This window comes from Aythya marila (assembly GCF_965140915.1).
Source record: "Aythya marila genome assembly, chromosome: 2".
Lineage (NCBI taxonomy): Eukaryota > Metazoa > Chordata > Aves > Anseriformes > Anatidae > Aythya > Aythya marila.
The window spans coordinates 102,225,950-102,238,802 of NC_139043.1; the positions used below are offsets into that span (position 1 = coordinate 102,225,950).

At 44.2% G+C, this 12,853-nt stretch overlaps 1 protein-coding gene across 3 annotated transcripts in view; it reads left to right on the top strand.

The window, feature by feature from the left end:
* The first annotated feature begins 254 nt into the window (after window positions 1–254).
* Window positions 255–12,853, top strand: part of SPIRE1 (spire type actin nucleation factor 1) — a 126,128-nt gene continuing 113,529 nt past the window's right edge. For all 3 annotated transcript variants that reach the window (XM_082752627.1, XM_082752628.1, XM_082752629.1), the window contains exons 1-2: window positions 255–781; window positions 10,982–11,016. In XM_082752627.1, coding sequence (XP_082608753.1) covers window positions 427–781; window positions 10,982–11,016 — 390 coding nt within the window. In that variant the 5' untranslated portion in view covers window positions 255–426. The remainder of the gene's footprint in view (window positions 782–10,981; window positions 11,017–12,853) is intronic.

Here is a 12,853-nt window from a genome sequence, read left to right on the forward strand (position 1 = left end):
AGGGGAGAGGTATTACAGAAATGCCTTTAAGAAAGGCCTTTGCTGAGCCACCCCCTCGCAGCCGCAGCAGCAGCAGCAGCAGGGGGCTGTGCGGGCGCTGCCGTGCCGGGGGGCGGGCGGCAGGGGGCGCTGCGGGGCGCGGGGCCGCCATTGCGCGGCTCGGAGCCGTTCCCCCCGCGGCGGCGGCAGCGCCAGCGCCAGCGCCGGGGCCGCTCCTCCCGCCCCGGCCGCCCGCTGCCCGCCCGCCTGGGCCGGGCTGTCCGGCGGCCTGGCGGCACTGGCGGGGCGGGGAGGATGAGCGCTAGGAGCGGCAGCAGCAGCACAAGGAGGAGCAGCAGCAGCAGTGCGAGCAGTACCAGCAGCAGCAGCAGCAGCAGTACGAGCAGTAGCAGCAGCAGCAGCGCTGGGCGCTGAGCCGCGCAGGGCATGGCGCTGCCGGGGGAGCGCGGCTCCGAGCCGCAGCCCGGCGCCTCCCGCCCCGCTGCTGCCGCCGCCGTCGCCGCCACGGACGATGAGGACGGAGAGCCAGGAGGAGGAGGAGGAGGAGGGCAACCGGAGGCGCTGTCGCTGGAGGAGATCCTGCGGCTGTACAACCAGCCCATCAACGAGGAGCAGGCGTGGGCCGTCTGCTACCAGTGCTGCGGCTGGCTGCGGGCCCGCGCCCGCCGCCGGGAGACCCCCGCGGGCAGACCGGGGGCAGCCGCGCACCTCCGCGTCTGGAGGGACGGAGCCGTCAGCATGGAGCAGGGCGAGCCCCGGCGGCCGCCCCACGGCGCCGAGGGTAAGGGGCGAGCACCCCCGAAAGCCCCCCTCCACCGCCTTTGGCCGCGGGACCCGCGCCCGGGGAGGCTGCGGGGTGTGCGGGGTTTATCTGGGTTTATCCGGGTTTATCTGGGTGTGGGGGTTTAGGGGGTTTTCAGCCTAAACCCAGCCGGCACGGGGATGAGGCATCGTCCTCATCGCACATCCGTGGTGCTCCCCGCTGTCAGGCTAGCCGGATTCAGCGTCGCTGAAATTGGGGGAAATTCAGAAAAATTGGGGTTTTTCAGGCTGGTGAATGCACAGTGGGGTCAGTGCGTGGGTGTTGTGCTGCGTGCTGCGGGTCGGCCAGCGCGGGGCCAGCAGTACCCGCAAATAGCGAAAAATGCAGAATGGAAGAGGGGCTGCGACTTCCCCCCACAACTTCAGTGGGTCTCATAACCATTTCCACCTGAATACGGGCTGATGTGCTCTCGTATTTTTTAAAAATAGGTGATGGTAATGTTAATAAAATGCCAGACCGGCACCCGGAGGTGCTGGGGAAACATTTGCCCGGCCAGTGGATTTGTGTGCCCCATGAACGCGCAGAACCGGGCATTGCACCCCGTGTGCTGCTTCTGCTTTTAGTGTTTTGTGGTGGGATCAGGCTTCTTCCTCTCTCTCACGTCAGCTGTAGGAAAGGCAGTGATTTAGTAGGTGTTTCTTTTTGTTGTTACCATTTCCTTGCTGTTTGTGGCCTCATTCTGTTGCCTCTTAATGTTTTTAATGGCCTGTGGGGTGTATCTGAACGTGAGGCTCAGGCCCCGCTCTGGCACACACACGCAGATGTCCGTAACCTCCTGGGAGGGCATGAGGGGACCACCAGGCACGCACCCCTCTGATACCTGTAATTAACAGGCGAGGAAGGGAGCTCGGGGCCAGATGTCGCCTGCCAGACCATGCTCAGCGATCCCACGTCTGTATCTGCCTGCCCCAAGTCATCCCAGCATCCACACCTCCGAATACGCCTGTGCAGCACAGGCAGTGCTCGGCCTTCACGCTTTTACAAAGGATTTGTAGGACTACCTGGCAACAACATGAATCCAAGATTCTGTTTTTCTTTGGTTTGTGGAGCCTGTGGCAGGTTTCCACTGGAAATCGCCATTTGCATGGTGCGGTGGATGCTGCGTGGAAGAGCCAGCAGCAGGCTTGCTGCTCTTTGGTATCTTTTGAACTGTCCCAGTTCTGTTCTTTATTGCTCCCTGCAACGTCCTTGGATGATGATTAATGAGCGTTGCGAGCCTCCTTCATCTCAAGCCTCTCAAAGGGATAGTTATTCTTACGCTCGGGTATTCAGCTTAGCAGCAATGAAAACTTGAGAGCTGCTGCCCTGGTGCTATGGCTAGGGGAGCCCTGTGCAGCAGCATAGGCCCTGAAGCCGTCTGGCCACGTTAATTTTACTCTTGAGATACAAATTAAAGCTGTCCTAAGAAGTACTGATTATGTAGAAATGGGTGGTGCGTTTCCAGACCCATTTCTTGTGAATCAGTTCTCGGGCTAATGCGCAATACTTGAAATTCCGACTGAAAATACCTAGAAATTGAACAAAATGTCCTTGAGGTAGGAAAGAAAGATGAGTTTCACTGATATGGATGGCAGGAAAACAACCTTGAAGTCAGATCCCTGTCATTAACCAAAACCAGAGAACAACTTTAAAATGTTCGTCTCAGTTTTACCTGCGTAGTCTGCTAATCCTCGGATCCTTAGTTATCTCTTTTTTTTTTTTTTTTCCTTTAATCAGGTATGTTTTGGTTATATAGAAGTAAAAAAAAGATTGAGAATGGAAACCTTTCTCAGCTGTTCATTTTCATGCAAGTGTTTGTATTACCTGACCGTCTGAATCCCCAGCAGGAGGAGGATCAGGAAGGATTCCTGGTAATTGTTTTCCTGCCTTCGTGTCTCAGACAACTTAGGTTTAAGTGGCTGTGTCAGAAGATTTGCTAGAGCAGTAGGGATTCTGTGGGCTAATAATTCTGAGCTGCAAAACTATTCTGTTACTGCAGTGCATGAAAAATGTATAGCTGTAGGTTGGCGTGTAGGTTTGGGTCATCACAGCATCAAATATTGGCTGTTGGTGTCTGTTTTGGTAAACAAGAGGATCCTGTGTGGCAAATAAAGGAGTCCCCACAGAATGGTGTCTTTGGGTCGCCAACATTCAGGCTTTGTTCAGGGCCGGCAGAAGGACGTGATCAGTCACGCCTGTCAGCAGAGCTCCGGCTAATTCAGGAGCCAACGCGGCCACGTCGCGGAGTTTGCTTCAGGGACACTTACAAAAGAGCTGTTTTCACAGTGCCTTGCAAACCTTACCGTCCTGCCAGAGGTGGAGCGAGTAAGAAATAAACATGAACATGCAAAAAAAAAGGAGAGTTCCCCGTGGTCATCTTGGTATGAATCATTGCAGCTGTCTGACATCTAAATACCACAGAAATGTGGGCTGCTCGGACAGATGAATTTGGAGATACAGCGTATTTTATCTAATGGATGTTTTTGTCTTCTCTATTTTGCTTGCAGTTTATATGGAAGGAACTAACAGTGGCATCTAGTAAAGTGCCAGATGTGATAAAAATACCTTCTGAATGAGTTACAATGTTGGTTGTAAACGTGCGGTTTGACTGCTTCGAGCCCTCTCCTCGAGGAACAGTGCTTACAAGCGGTGGTGGTGTTTTCAGACTTGAAGCAGAAACAAAGTGATGGGTATGCGAGTAGGAAACCAGCGCCAGAACTACCTCCTCATCGTCCCCCTCCTCCTTTTGTGTCCTCCTCCAGCCCCAGAGGAGGAAGCACAGAGGGAAGCTACTGAAGTGCCATGCAGATTTTCCTCCTGGGCAGCTGCCAGGTGTTCAGGGCAGGGTATAACACATGGAGAGCTCTGGCTCTGAATCAAAAAGATCGCAGAAAAGTTGACTGCGTGGTGGCTTTCACGGGACTCAGAGGGCTCGGGGTGAGACGTGGTAGAGAGGAGTAACACAGTGTTGGCAGCTGTAATGGCTTTCACGTCCTTCTTTGTGTGCCCAGGTATTGGAAGGCAGGGCGGAGAAATATAGGACTAATAAATGCAAATTTTCCTTGTGTGCATCAAGAGGTTCTCATTTATCAGCCTCTTGAAGAGTGCTTATGAAAGATATGCGTGCTTTTCAGAAGAAGATGAATGTCCTGGCATTGTCCTTCTAATTTGGTTGACCCTTTTGAAAGATAATGGATGGGAGTAGCCCTGTTGGCTGCTTAAACTTCAAAACAGGGGCCGCCGTGACTACTGCTGAAATAAATCCTGCTTCTAGAATTAACGCTTAATTATGCTCTGAACTCAGATTTTGTTCAGGGATATTCAGAAACATCTGTGTTTAAAAGAAGTAAGGGTTGATGTATTAAACCTCACGGTTTCTTGTTAGAGTTGTAAGATGTGTATCTATTAGTGGTGGTCAAGGTAGGAAGAAAATGTAATGCCTTTGGCTTGGAGTAAATAAGTAAATAAAATCACATTCCAGATGCCTGCACAAAACAAGTGGAAGGAAGTTACCAATGGGCAACCTCGGTTACCAGATTTGTTCACAAAAACGAAAAGATGGGAATCAGGCTGTGAAGGCAGAGTGACTAGTTTGGTGTTGTCCGAAATCTGCATTTATTGTTCCTAAGGAAAGCTTAACAGCAAGGAACTTTGAGGAGCTGTGGGCTCCAGATGCTCATGACTTACTGAAAGATAATACTTTTGTAATTTAACAGGGTTTTTCTTTACTAGTGCAATTAAATGTTGCTGTAGAAGGAAAAGCAGAATTGTAATTGTCATTGTGAACAGTGATTGAAGAGTGAGAAATGAGACGTCTCCATGATGTTGCGGGGAATTAATATGAGGTCTGTAAGGGGCATCACAGCAGAAGGAACAAAAGTGGCGTTTTTTGGTCGTGGAGTCCAGCATCAGGGCCTGGCAGGAGGTGTCAGTGGCCGGAATGTGAGTGCCTTGGCGAGGCTGGGGAAGTGCCTTGCAGTAAGGGAGGTGATGAGGGGATTAAGGCACGTAGCATCCTGGGTCCTTGTTGAACGTGTCTTTGAAAACTAGGGAAGCTTTTTCATCATCTCTGTTGAAAGAAAACTGCAGTGTTCGCGTTTTGTTAATTTATTAGGTTACAGCGCTGGATCCAGTAAGGAGACAAAACGATTATTGTCCCACCACTGATAAAATCTGGAGGTAGCTTGCGTGACACGCGCAGAGGTATGAGCACGCCACCGATTTTATTGCTGTGCGCTTTAAGAGCAACAGAAAGATGAGTCAGTCTGTGCAGTGTAAATACGAGGCTCCAAAGACATAGCCAAGGTAGAGAGAGGCTGGGAACTGCTTTTCCATCTGCTTGAGAGAGCTTATTAGCAGCGGGTAAAAGCTCGTAACTGGTCCAGCAGTGCTGTGGTATCAATTTAGAAAATCCATAACATGCTTGAAGCTCCCTCAGACTTCAGTGGATTCAGCTTTCTGCCACAAGCACCCGTGCTTGTTGGACCAGCAAGTAAGTGGATGGCTCTAGGAAAAATGAGAGTACGATTAGAGTAACAGAACTAAGAACAAACAAACAAAAAAAAAGCTTTTTGAGACGTGAAGTCTAAGTGCATATTCACTTTTTTTTTTTTTTTTTTTTGGTGGAGAGTTGATAAATGGACATGCCAAAGAAGAGCAAGCGTAGTATCTGTACTCAAATAAGCATTTTTTGAATAGGATGGCAGCTCTTCATAGAGCTCAGCAGCACTTTGAGATGCATTTCTAGCACAGTATTTATCTTAGAATAACAAAAATTGTCTCGATCCCTAGGTAGACGTATGGGTTTGCTATAGAGGGTGAGCAGTGGATGTAGAAAGAATTGGACGGTGACCGGAGCCAGTTTCCTTGTGCCGAGTAAAAATGGGACAAGACAGTGAGCAATCACTGTGTGGTACCTTACAGGGTAGCATTAAGGTAGTGTGGGTTCCTTAATTTGGTATTAAGGAAAATTATTATTTTAAAAACTTTTATTACAAAACTTTACTGGGTGAAGACCTCTTAGTCATTATCTGCTTTGGACATTGTGCAGAGGATTACTTATGACTGTACAAAATGAGGAGTAACTTCAGTGAACCTGGGTTGAACGGAGAAAGATGAAGTCATGAAAAAAAACATTGACACAACGCCCTGGCCTCCTTCAGTACGTTAACATCTCTAGGAGTTTTCCTTGTATTTTCTTAAAATTTCCTTTCTCTCCTCTTCGTCCTCTCCCAGTCTGAGAAGTGCAGCATACCAGGTCTAAGTCACCTACCGGAGGCTGATACATAAATCGTGAGTCAGATCCAAAAAGCCATGAGCTGTGAGGACTCACCCCATTACCTGTTGTCCCCTAATTACACAGTTTAAAGGAGGGATATGTTGACTCTTTAGGCCTAAGTGTTTTCCTTAAAAACGTCAGCCTCTGCTGGTTGCTCCGAGGGGTCTCCTGTTTCCCCTCCTAACCCCTTCTGGTTCCTCCACATCCTCATCTTCTCAGCTTTCACCACCTTCCTCCCCGCAGCCTGATGGTCATCTTCAAGCTTTGTTTATATTTTCTTTGCCATTTTCACATTTTTCTTTTCGTTACCCAGGCTTTCTTTCCTCCCATGCCTTTCATCTGTGTGTCCTGTAATAGCCATCCTGTGCCAGAAGCCTGGCTCACTCCTGCTACATCATTGCTTTCCCCTCCGTGTAATTACTAACCCCGTGCTTTACATATCATCTCCTGTCTTTATGTCGCTTGGGTGCCTTTTGCTGCCTTTATTCTTGTCTTTTCCTTTTGTTGGCACTAATCTTGACTCTTGGATTGAAAACCTTGTCAGATTTGGTAAGGACTACCCCATTTCCTGCAATCAGATGATTACAATGGGTGCTTGTTGTTGTTGTAGTTTTTAAGGAGTTCCTTGTTCTCTTAAGGCCAGGGAATAGCCTCCTGTTGTAGCTACAGTGCCTCTTGCTGACTTGAAAGCCAGAAAATACACATAAATTCAGCTTAATCTGGGGGCCTGACTAAGGCCTGTTGAATTTGTGTGTCTTGATTTAGTGACTCCCATATTGTCCCTCTCTCCCTTTCCTTCAGGTAGGCCCCGTGTTCCTTCTGCCACCTCTCCCTCTGTCCTCCAGCACGAATGGGCAGTGGTTGTCTTTCCTGAGGGCACCCTGAAGTCTGCTAGTGTGGAAATAATAGGTTTAGTTCTCCCCAGACCTGCATCAATAGGTTGTGATATTTAAGTCGATTATTAATCTTTAACACGAAATGACTTCCAGGCTCGTTGCTAGCTCATGCACCAGCTACGCTGCTGTCTGAACGTGAGTGCTGACGATCTCCCTTCTGCAATCAGGATCGAAGCTGTCTGGAAGGAAACACTTTGGGATCGGAGCAGAGGAGTCTCAGACGTTGCTGGAAGGCTGGGAAGGGGCTCACAGGCTCTTGGGGCAGCTGCTCGCAGTGGAAGCAGCAGCAGCCATGTGCTGTGGTGCCAGGACACAGACATCAACTCCCTGGTTTTATTTCAGATAGTGGAGTGCAAATGGTTTGGCACATCCAGCAGGCTTTCTTGCAAATATCTGTATCAGTCAGTGCTTTTTAACATACTGAATTATCCACTCCAGCTTTAAAATGATGTCTTAAATGTGTACCTCATACTTTTTGCACCAGTACGTGATAGGCTTGCTGTTTGTTTTAAAATCAGTGAAGACCTTTATCTGTGATATATTAATCCTTGCAAGGCATGGAAATTGCCCTTCAGTGAAGCATGAGCTATTGGTTAGTTGAGTACAGTCTTTTTAAAACCGCATTCCAAAATGATTATTTGGAAATAGTTATTTCTCCCTGTCTAATCAGCGACCTGAAGCTCCTGCCTCGAGGGACGAGTCAGAGCGCCCTAATGCTCAATGAAAGTTTGGCCTGACTCAGCTTGTTGGGGGCTTGAAATATGAATAATTTTCAAATAGAAATTTTGAGAAATGAAAAATGGTGGTCAAAGGTTTTTGTTGGCTTTGTTTTGTTGTTACTGTTGTTCCATGGCCTATACGTCTCTTTGAAGGCTATTTTCAGGCATACAGGAAACCTCCAGTGTAAGCCTCTTGCCTTCTTTCAAAAACTGCATTTTTTTGCATTTCAACAACCCATGAGGGAAAAATCATACGATCTCCCGAACTGGAAAAAAAATGAAGTTTAAAAATTGAAGTTAATTTGACAGTCAAAGTTGTGCTGTTTACTAGTAACGAATGCATTAGTCACTATTGGAAAGCTGTCACGGGAAAACACTTTTGATATATATCTTTTGGCATTAAGAATGGTAGAAACGCTGCACAGGTTAGCAGCTGGTTGAATGGTTATGAAGGGCAAAGAGGTTTGGATCTATGTAAAGAAGCATCTGCTGACATAAATTTGTAAACCTTCACTTATTTACGAGATAAACAATTCTGCCTGCGGAGATAGTTTTATGACTTCTTATAGGTGTGTGTATATATATTATATAAAAAATGTTTTTTTTTTCTCTCTCCCAGTGCGAATTAGGAAAGTGTGACCCTTAGGCTATGTTTAGAAGTTTGTTTTTTTTTTTTTTCAGTCATCTGAGCTGAAGAGAAGAAATTCCTATAGCTAGCCATTATGACTAAATTTTGCTTGCATGGGCCATACAAGAGCAAATTCAGCTCAGTCTTGATAGATTCATGTCAAAATGTGTTTCTTAGGTGAGTTAATACAGGTGTCTTTAGTAATCTGGGAAACTTCCAAAAGAGTCACTGCAAACAGATCAGGGAAATCAGCTGAGTACATGGTTGGAATCAAGGTAGAGAGGGGCAGGGAATGGTATAGTAAATAATTTCTGTAATGCAGTCTATAGTGTTAAAATGGTGCAAGTCAACCAGTAGCTTGTGCCCGTCTAGAATACCATCTGTGGTGTGTTTGAGCTGGTGTGAGACTTAAACTACTTGTTACTCCTGTTTCCCTCCTCAGGATGTGGAATCCTGACAATACCATTGCTTTTGAGGTACTGGTATAGATGTTGCTCGTCTTCTGTGGTGTTGCCCAGTTTCCAAGCAATGGGAATAAGTAATATGGCTTAAGATGTTCCCTACATTAGTTATAGTACTAAAAAAAATAAATCTCTGTAAGCAGTAGTAAATTGTGGTAGTACCAGATATGAGACAAGGAAAGGTTCTAAAGCTGGAGTTGAGGAACTTCTTTCATGGAAGTTTATCAAAGAAGATTTATCAGAGGGGCCATGAGATGAGTTTCTTGCTGTTCCTTTCAGAAGTGGAATTTCTGCTTTACCTCTTTCGGTGTGGGCTGATTTATTTGTTTTGTATGTAAGGATTTGGTTAAGACTTCTGTTAAAAGGATCTTCATAGGACCTCAGCGTAGCCGTGAAGTGTAGCGATGGGTCTGTGCAACTGAGAGGATCTGGTAAATGGTCTGACTCCTGTCAGTCATGCTACAGGAGACACAAGTCAAAGTACTTGAATTTATCAGCAGTTGCAAGTACTGGCAGAATGGTGCGTGCCATTGCGTGATTATAGGTTTAAAATCACTTACTTTTTCTAAGTAGTAATTTTCCAAAAATACCTTTTTTTTTCTTCTGAAAAGTTTTTTTTCTTCCCCATTCTGACTGCGTTTCTGTGAATTGGCCTTCTCTTGTCTTATATTGTGGAGGTGTGTTGTTTTGGTCATCTTCATTTGAGTTTCACAGAAGTAGCCCCCAATAGTCATAAATCTGCTAATATTTGTAGAAGTATTCAATAAATAAAAAAAGTTCTTATTGAACTACCACCATTTACCATTTAAAACAATCAAAGGAGTGCTACCATTTTGAACACCAGGAATGTCTCCTGTGTGGATCTTGACATGGATTGACCAGGATCACCAGTCCTTCTGCAAAGAGGATGCAGTATTTAAAAGCTGCCTTACTAAGTCACTCTCCTGTGCTTCATTTTGTAATAAGCCACCGGTGTTAAGCATTCAGCTTACACTGGCAAGAGTTCAAAACAAAGGTAAACAGCTTTCCCTCTGTTAGTTAGTTGCTCTGTATTCATTCAAGATGCGTGTAACCTTTAGGTTCAAAGGGAGGGCGACTAGTTCTGCGTGAAAAATAAATCCTTTTCTGTGTGGGTGACTCTTCTCTGCTTTTGTGTGCCATTCAGATTTTACATACTAAGTCAGCACGATTGCTGCTGTGTACAAATACTATGCTAACCATAGGTTGAACTTCCTTGAGCTCGCTTGGGCGATCTGATGAGGACAGTCCTTCCATTTACGGCTCCCCATTGCAGGCTCTCCTGGGGGGTCCCAAAGAGCAAAAACCACAGAGGTCAAATTAAAGATCCACGTGTTTTGAAAGTCAGGTTTTGGGGAGCTCCCCTTCTCTGTGGAATGTTTCTATGGAATATTTCATTTTCCTGAGTATCATTTCCCAACAGAAAATCGTCCTGCTACGTCCTACTTTGTGCTCTTCTCATATGAATTACCAACACAGAGTGATAATCTTGCAGCTTTTAGTCAAATGGTATATGATGTGAAATTTCAGTTTTATTTTTTTCATAAACTGGCAAGCCACTTGCACTTTTATACCAAAGTGTTTTGTCTTTGAGAATATTGAGATTTCAATTTGATGAAACAATTCAGACGCTTAATTTCTCCATGTTGATTAAATTCCAAAGTGATGCTTCTTCTGAACTCAGAGGAAACACAAAAATTGAAAGAAAAGACCTCTGAAAATATTACAACAATATTTCTGCTTTAGCTTGCTCAAACTTCATGTTGTTGTTGTTGAACTCTGATATCCCAGAAGTATCAGATGAAGCAAGTGGCTTTTTCCTGGTCTATGAATTAATGGTATGTTTTCTCTTGAAATAATTACTTGCTCCTGCTTAATTTAAGCCAACGTGTTTTCATGTTCCCTCCATGGCTGAGCATCATTCATACAATTTAAATAATGAAGCCAAACATTAAAGACATCTTAAAAGGGAGAGTCGTGAAGGATCCAAATAAAGAGGGCAGGGCCTTTTTGTTGTTAATTCTGTGATGCATGTATAATTGCAATATTATTGAAATGTGTGATTGAAGTAAGGCAAAGAATATTTGGCTAAAACTGGAAAAAAAAGAGTTGACTTCTTAGTGTTTTGTCCATTGACTTAAACTGAAAGCTTTTCTTTTTTTTTTTTTTTTTATTACAGATAAATCAGACCGGTTACACTGCACAGAAATGGAGGTAAGAGAAGTGTTTTGTGTTCTCTGCTGGTGGTGATTTAGCTCAGTTTGTTTTTGTTACCTTAAAGTGAAAATGTAGAGTGCTTTCAGTGGGCAGTCTTACTGTGAAATGTTTGTAGTATTTATGTCTTTAAATTAACAGGTGCATAAAAGTGTCTTAACATGGGTCATTTAGTCTCATGCTCAGAAAAGGAAGAAAGAAAGTCCATGTAGTTTTCATCAAACGATGCTGGAGCTACAGATAAATGTAACCTAATTTGTTATTCACTTCTTTTAAATAAGTATCTTTGGTTTTATTTTAGAATATTTCATTTTAAATAATTTCTCTTGGATAAATTATCTCGGTGTGCTTTCTAAAGGACTATTGGATTGTGGAATAAATACTTAGTGTTAATAGAATGTGTTGGTGATTTTTGGCAACCCAGGAATTTGGATAGAAGCAGAGAAGATAAGTGATCTCAAGATTATTTTTCTACCTAAAGGTGTCCTGTTTTCATGTGCTTTTAATATTTCCTTTAATTTATCACTTGGTGATATGGGGCCTAAGGAATAGTTTAGGTATGTCTTGCTGGAGTAGCATCAGAATTGTAAAACCAGTTCAAAACTGCTTGCTTTATATCTTGACCATTTTTTTGACTCTGTGTCTTTGATCCTAAGCTGTGACTGTTGTAAGAATGCTCAAACCACCATTTTGTCAGATCCATAGATTTAATCCAAGACTTGAATGAAAACTAGGTAGACCTTCTTGCTGAACAGGATGTGGACTCACAACTGTTTGTTATGATACAGAGCAAATCTGATGGCCTACTCCTTAACTAAACTTTTCCAGCAATAAATAAAAATATCTGCGTCCTTTGCAGGGCAGTGTTTTCTTCTTGTCTTTGAACTTTCTTTGAAATGGAAAACTGAGTTTTTACTTCAACTGTTCCACTGCTACCTCAGGCTGGGCCTGGAGGTGGTAGGGCCAGTGAGGGCATCTTAATTGGTGGGCTGTTTTCTCATCCCTAATATATGTGGGGGTGACAAACGGCTGTCGCTAAAAGGTTTGTACTTAGACAAAACTGGGTATGAAAACAGCTGGTTTAATAATAAAATGGAAGGCCCGCTAATTGAACTACACATGGTAAAATGCCAAAGCCATCCAGGTTTTTGCAGCTGTTTGTAATAAAATGGCAACGTTCCTTCAGCAGGATGCTGTCTAAGGAGAAATTCCTCACTGATACAAGTCCAGAAATTGGAAGTAGGCACATTTTGTTTCTCTTTGTGCAGTTCAGATTAAGCAAATGCATCCTGTTTTTGTTTCAGCATTTGTAGAAACCCGGTTCATAAATCTCGTACCTTACTTACAAATGATAATCTAATGTGTCATTTGCTTTGGATACTAAACATTGTTTACAATTTTCCTTCGTGTTTTTTAGCAGAAGATAATGATAGGCCCTAACAGTGAAAATAGAGATGATAAACCCTGTTAAAACGTATTTTTTAAGAAAACATAAAATATTTCACTTTGGTATAAAGTAAAAATGCTTTTGTTTCAAAAATATCTAATGAGAGTCAGTTGGACATCCTTTACTTCATTATCTTCCATGGAGAGAGCTATTAAATTTTCATATTTTTTAAAAATAGTTTTGTTAATAGTTAGAAAGAACAAGTTCAGCAGGTTAGAATTTCCCATGGTACAGATGCGCCATTGAAAATTGTCTCTGATAAGCACTGTGACCATTAGCATATTGACTCTTCTGTTTATCTTTGTCATCTTGAAGGAGCCTGTGAAGGAGTCAGTACCTTTTTTTTCTCCTCCAAAATTCCTTTGGGGCTTCAGCTTTAGCCCTGGTGGT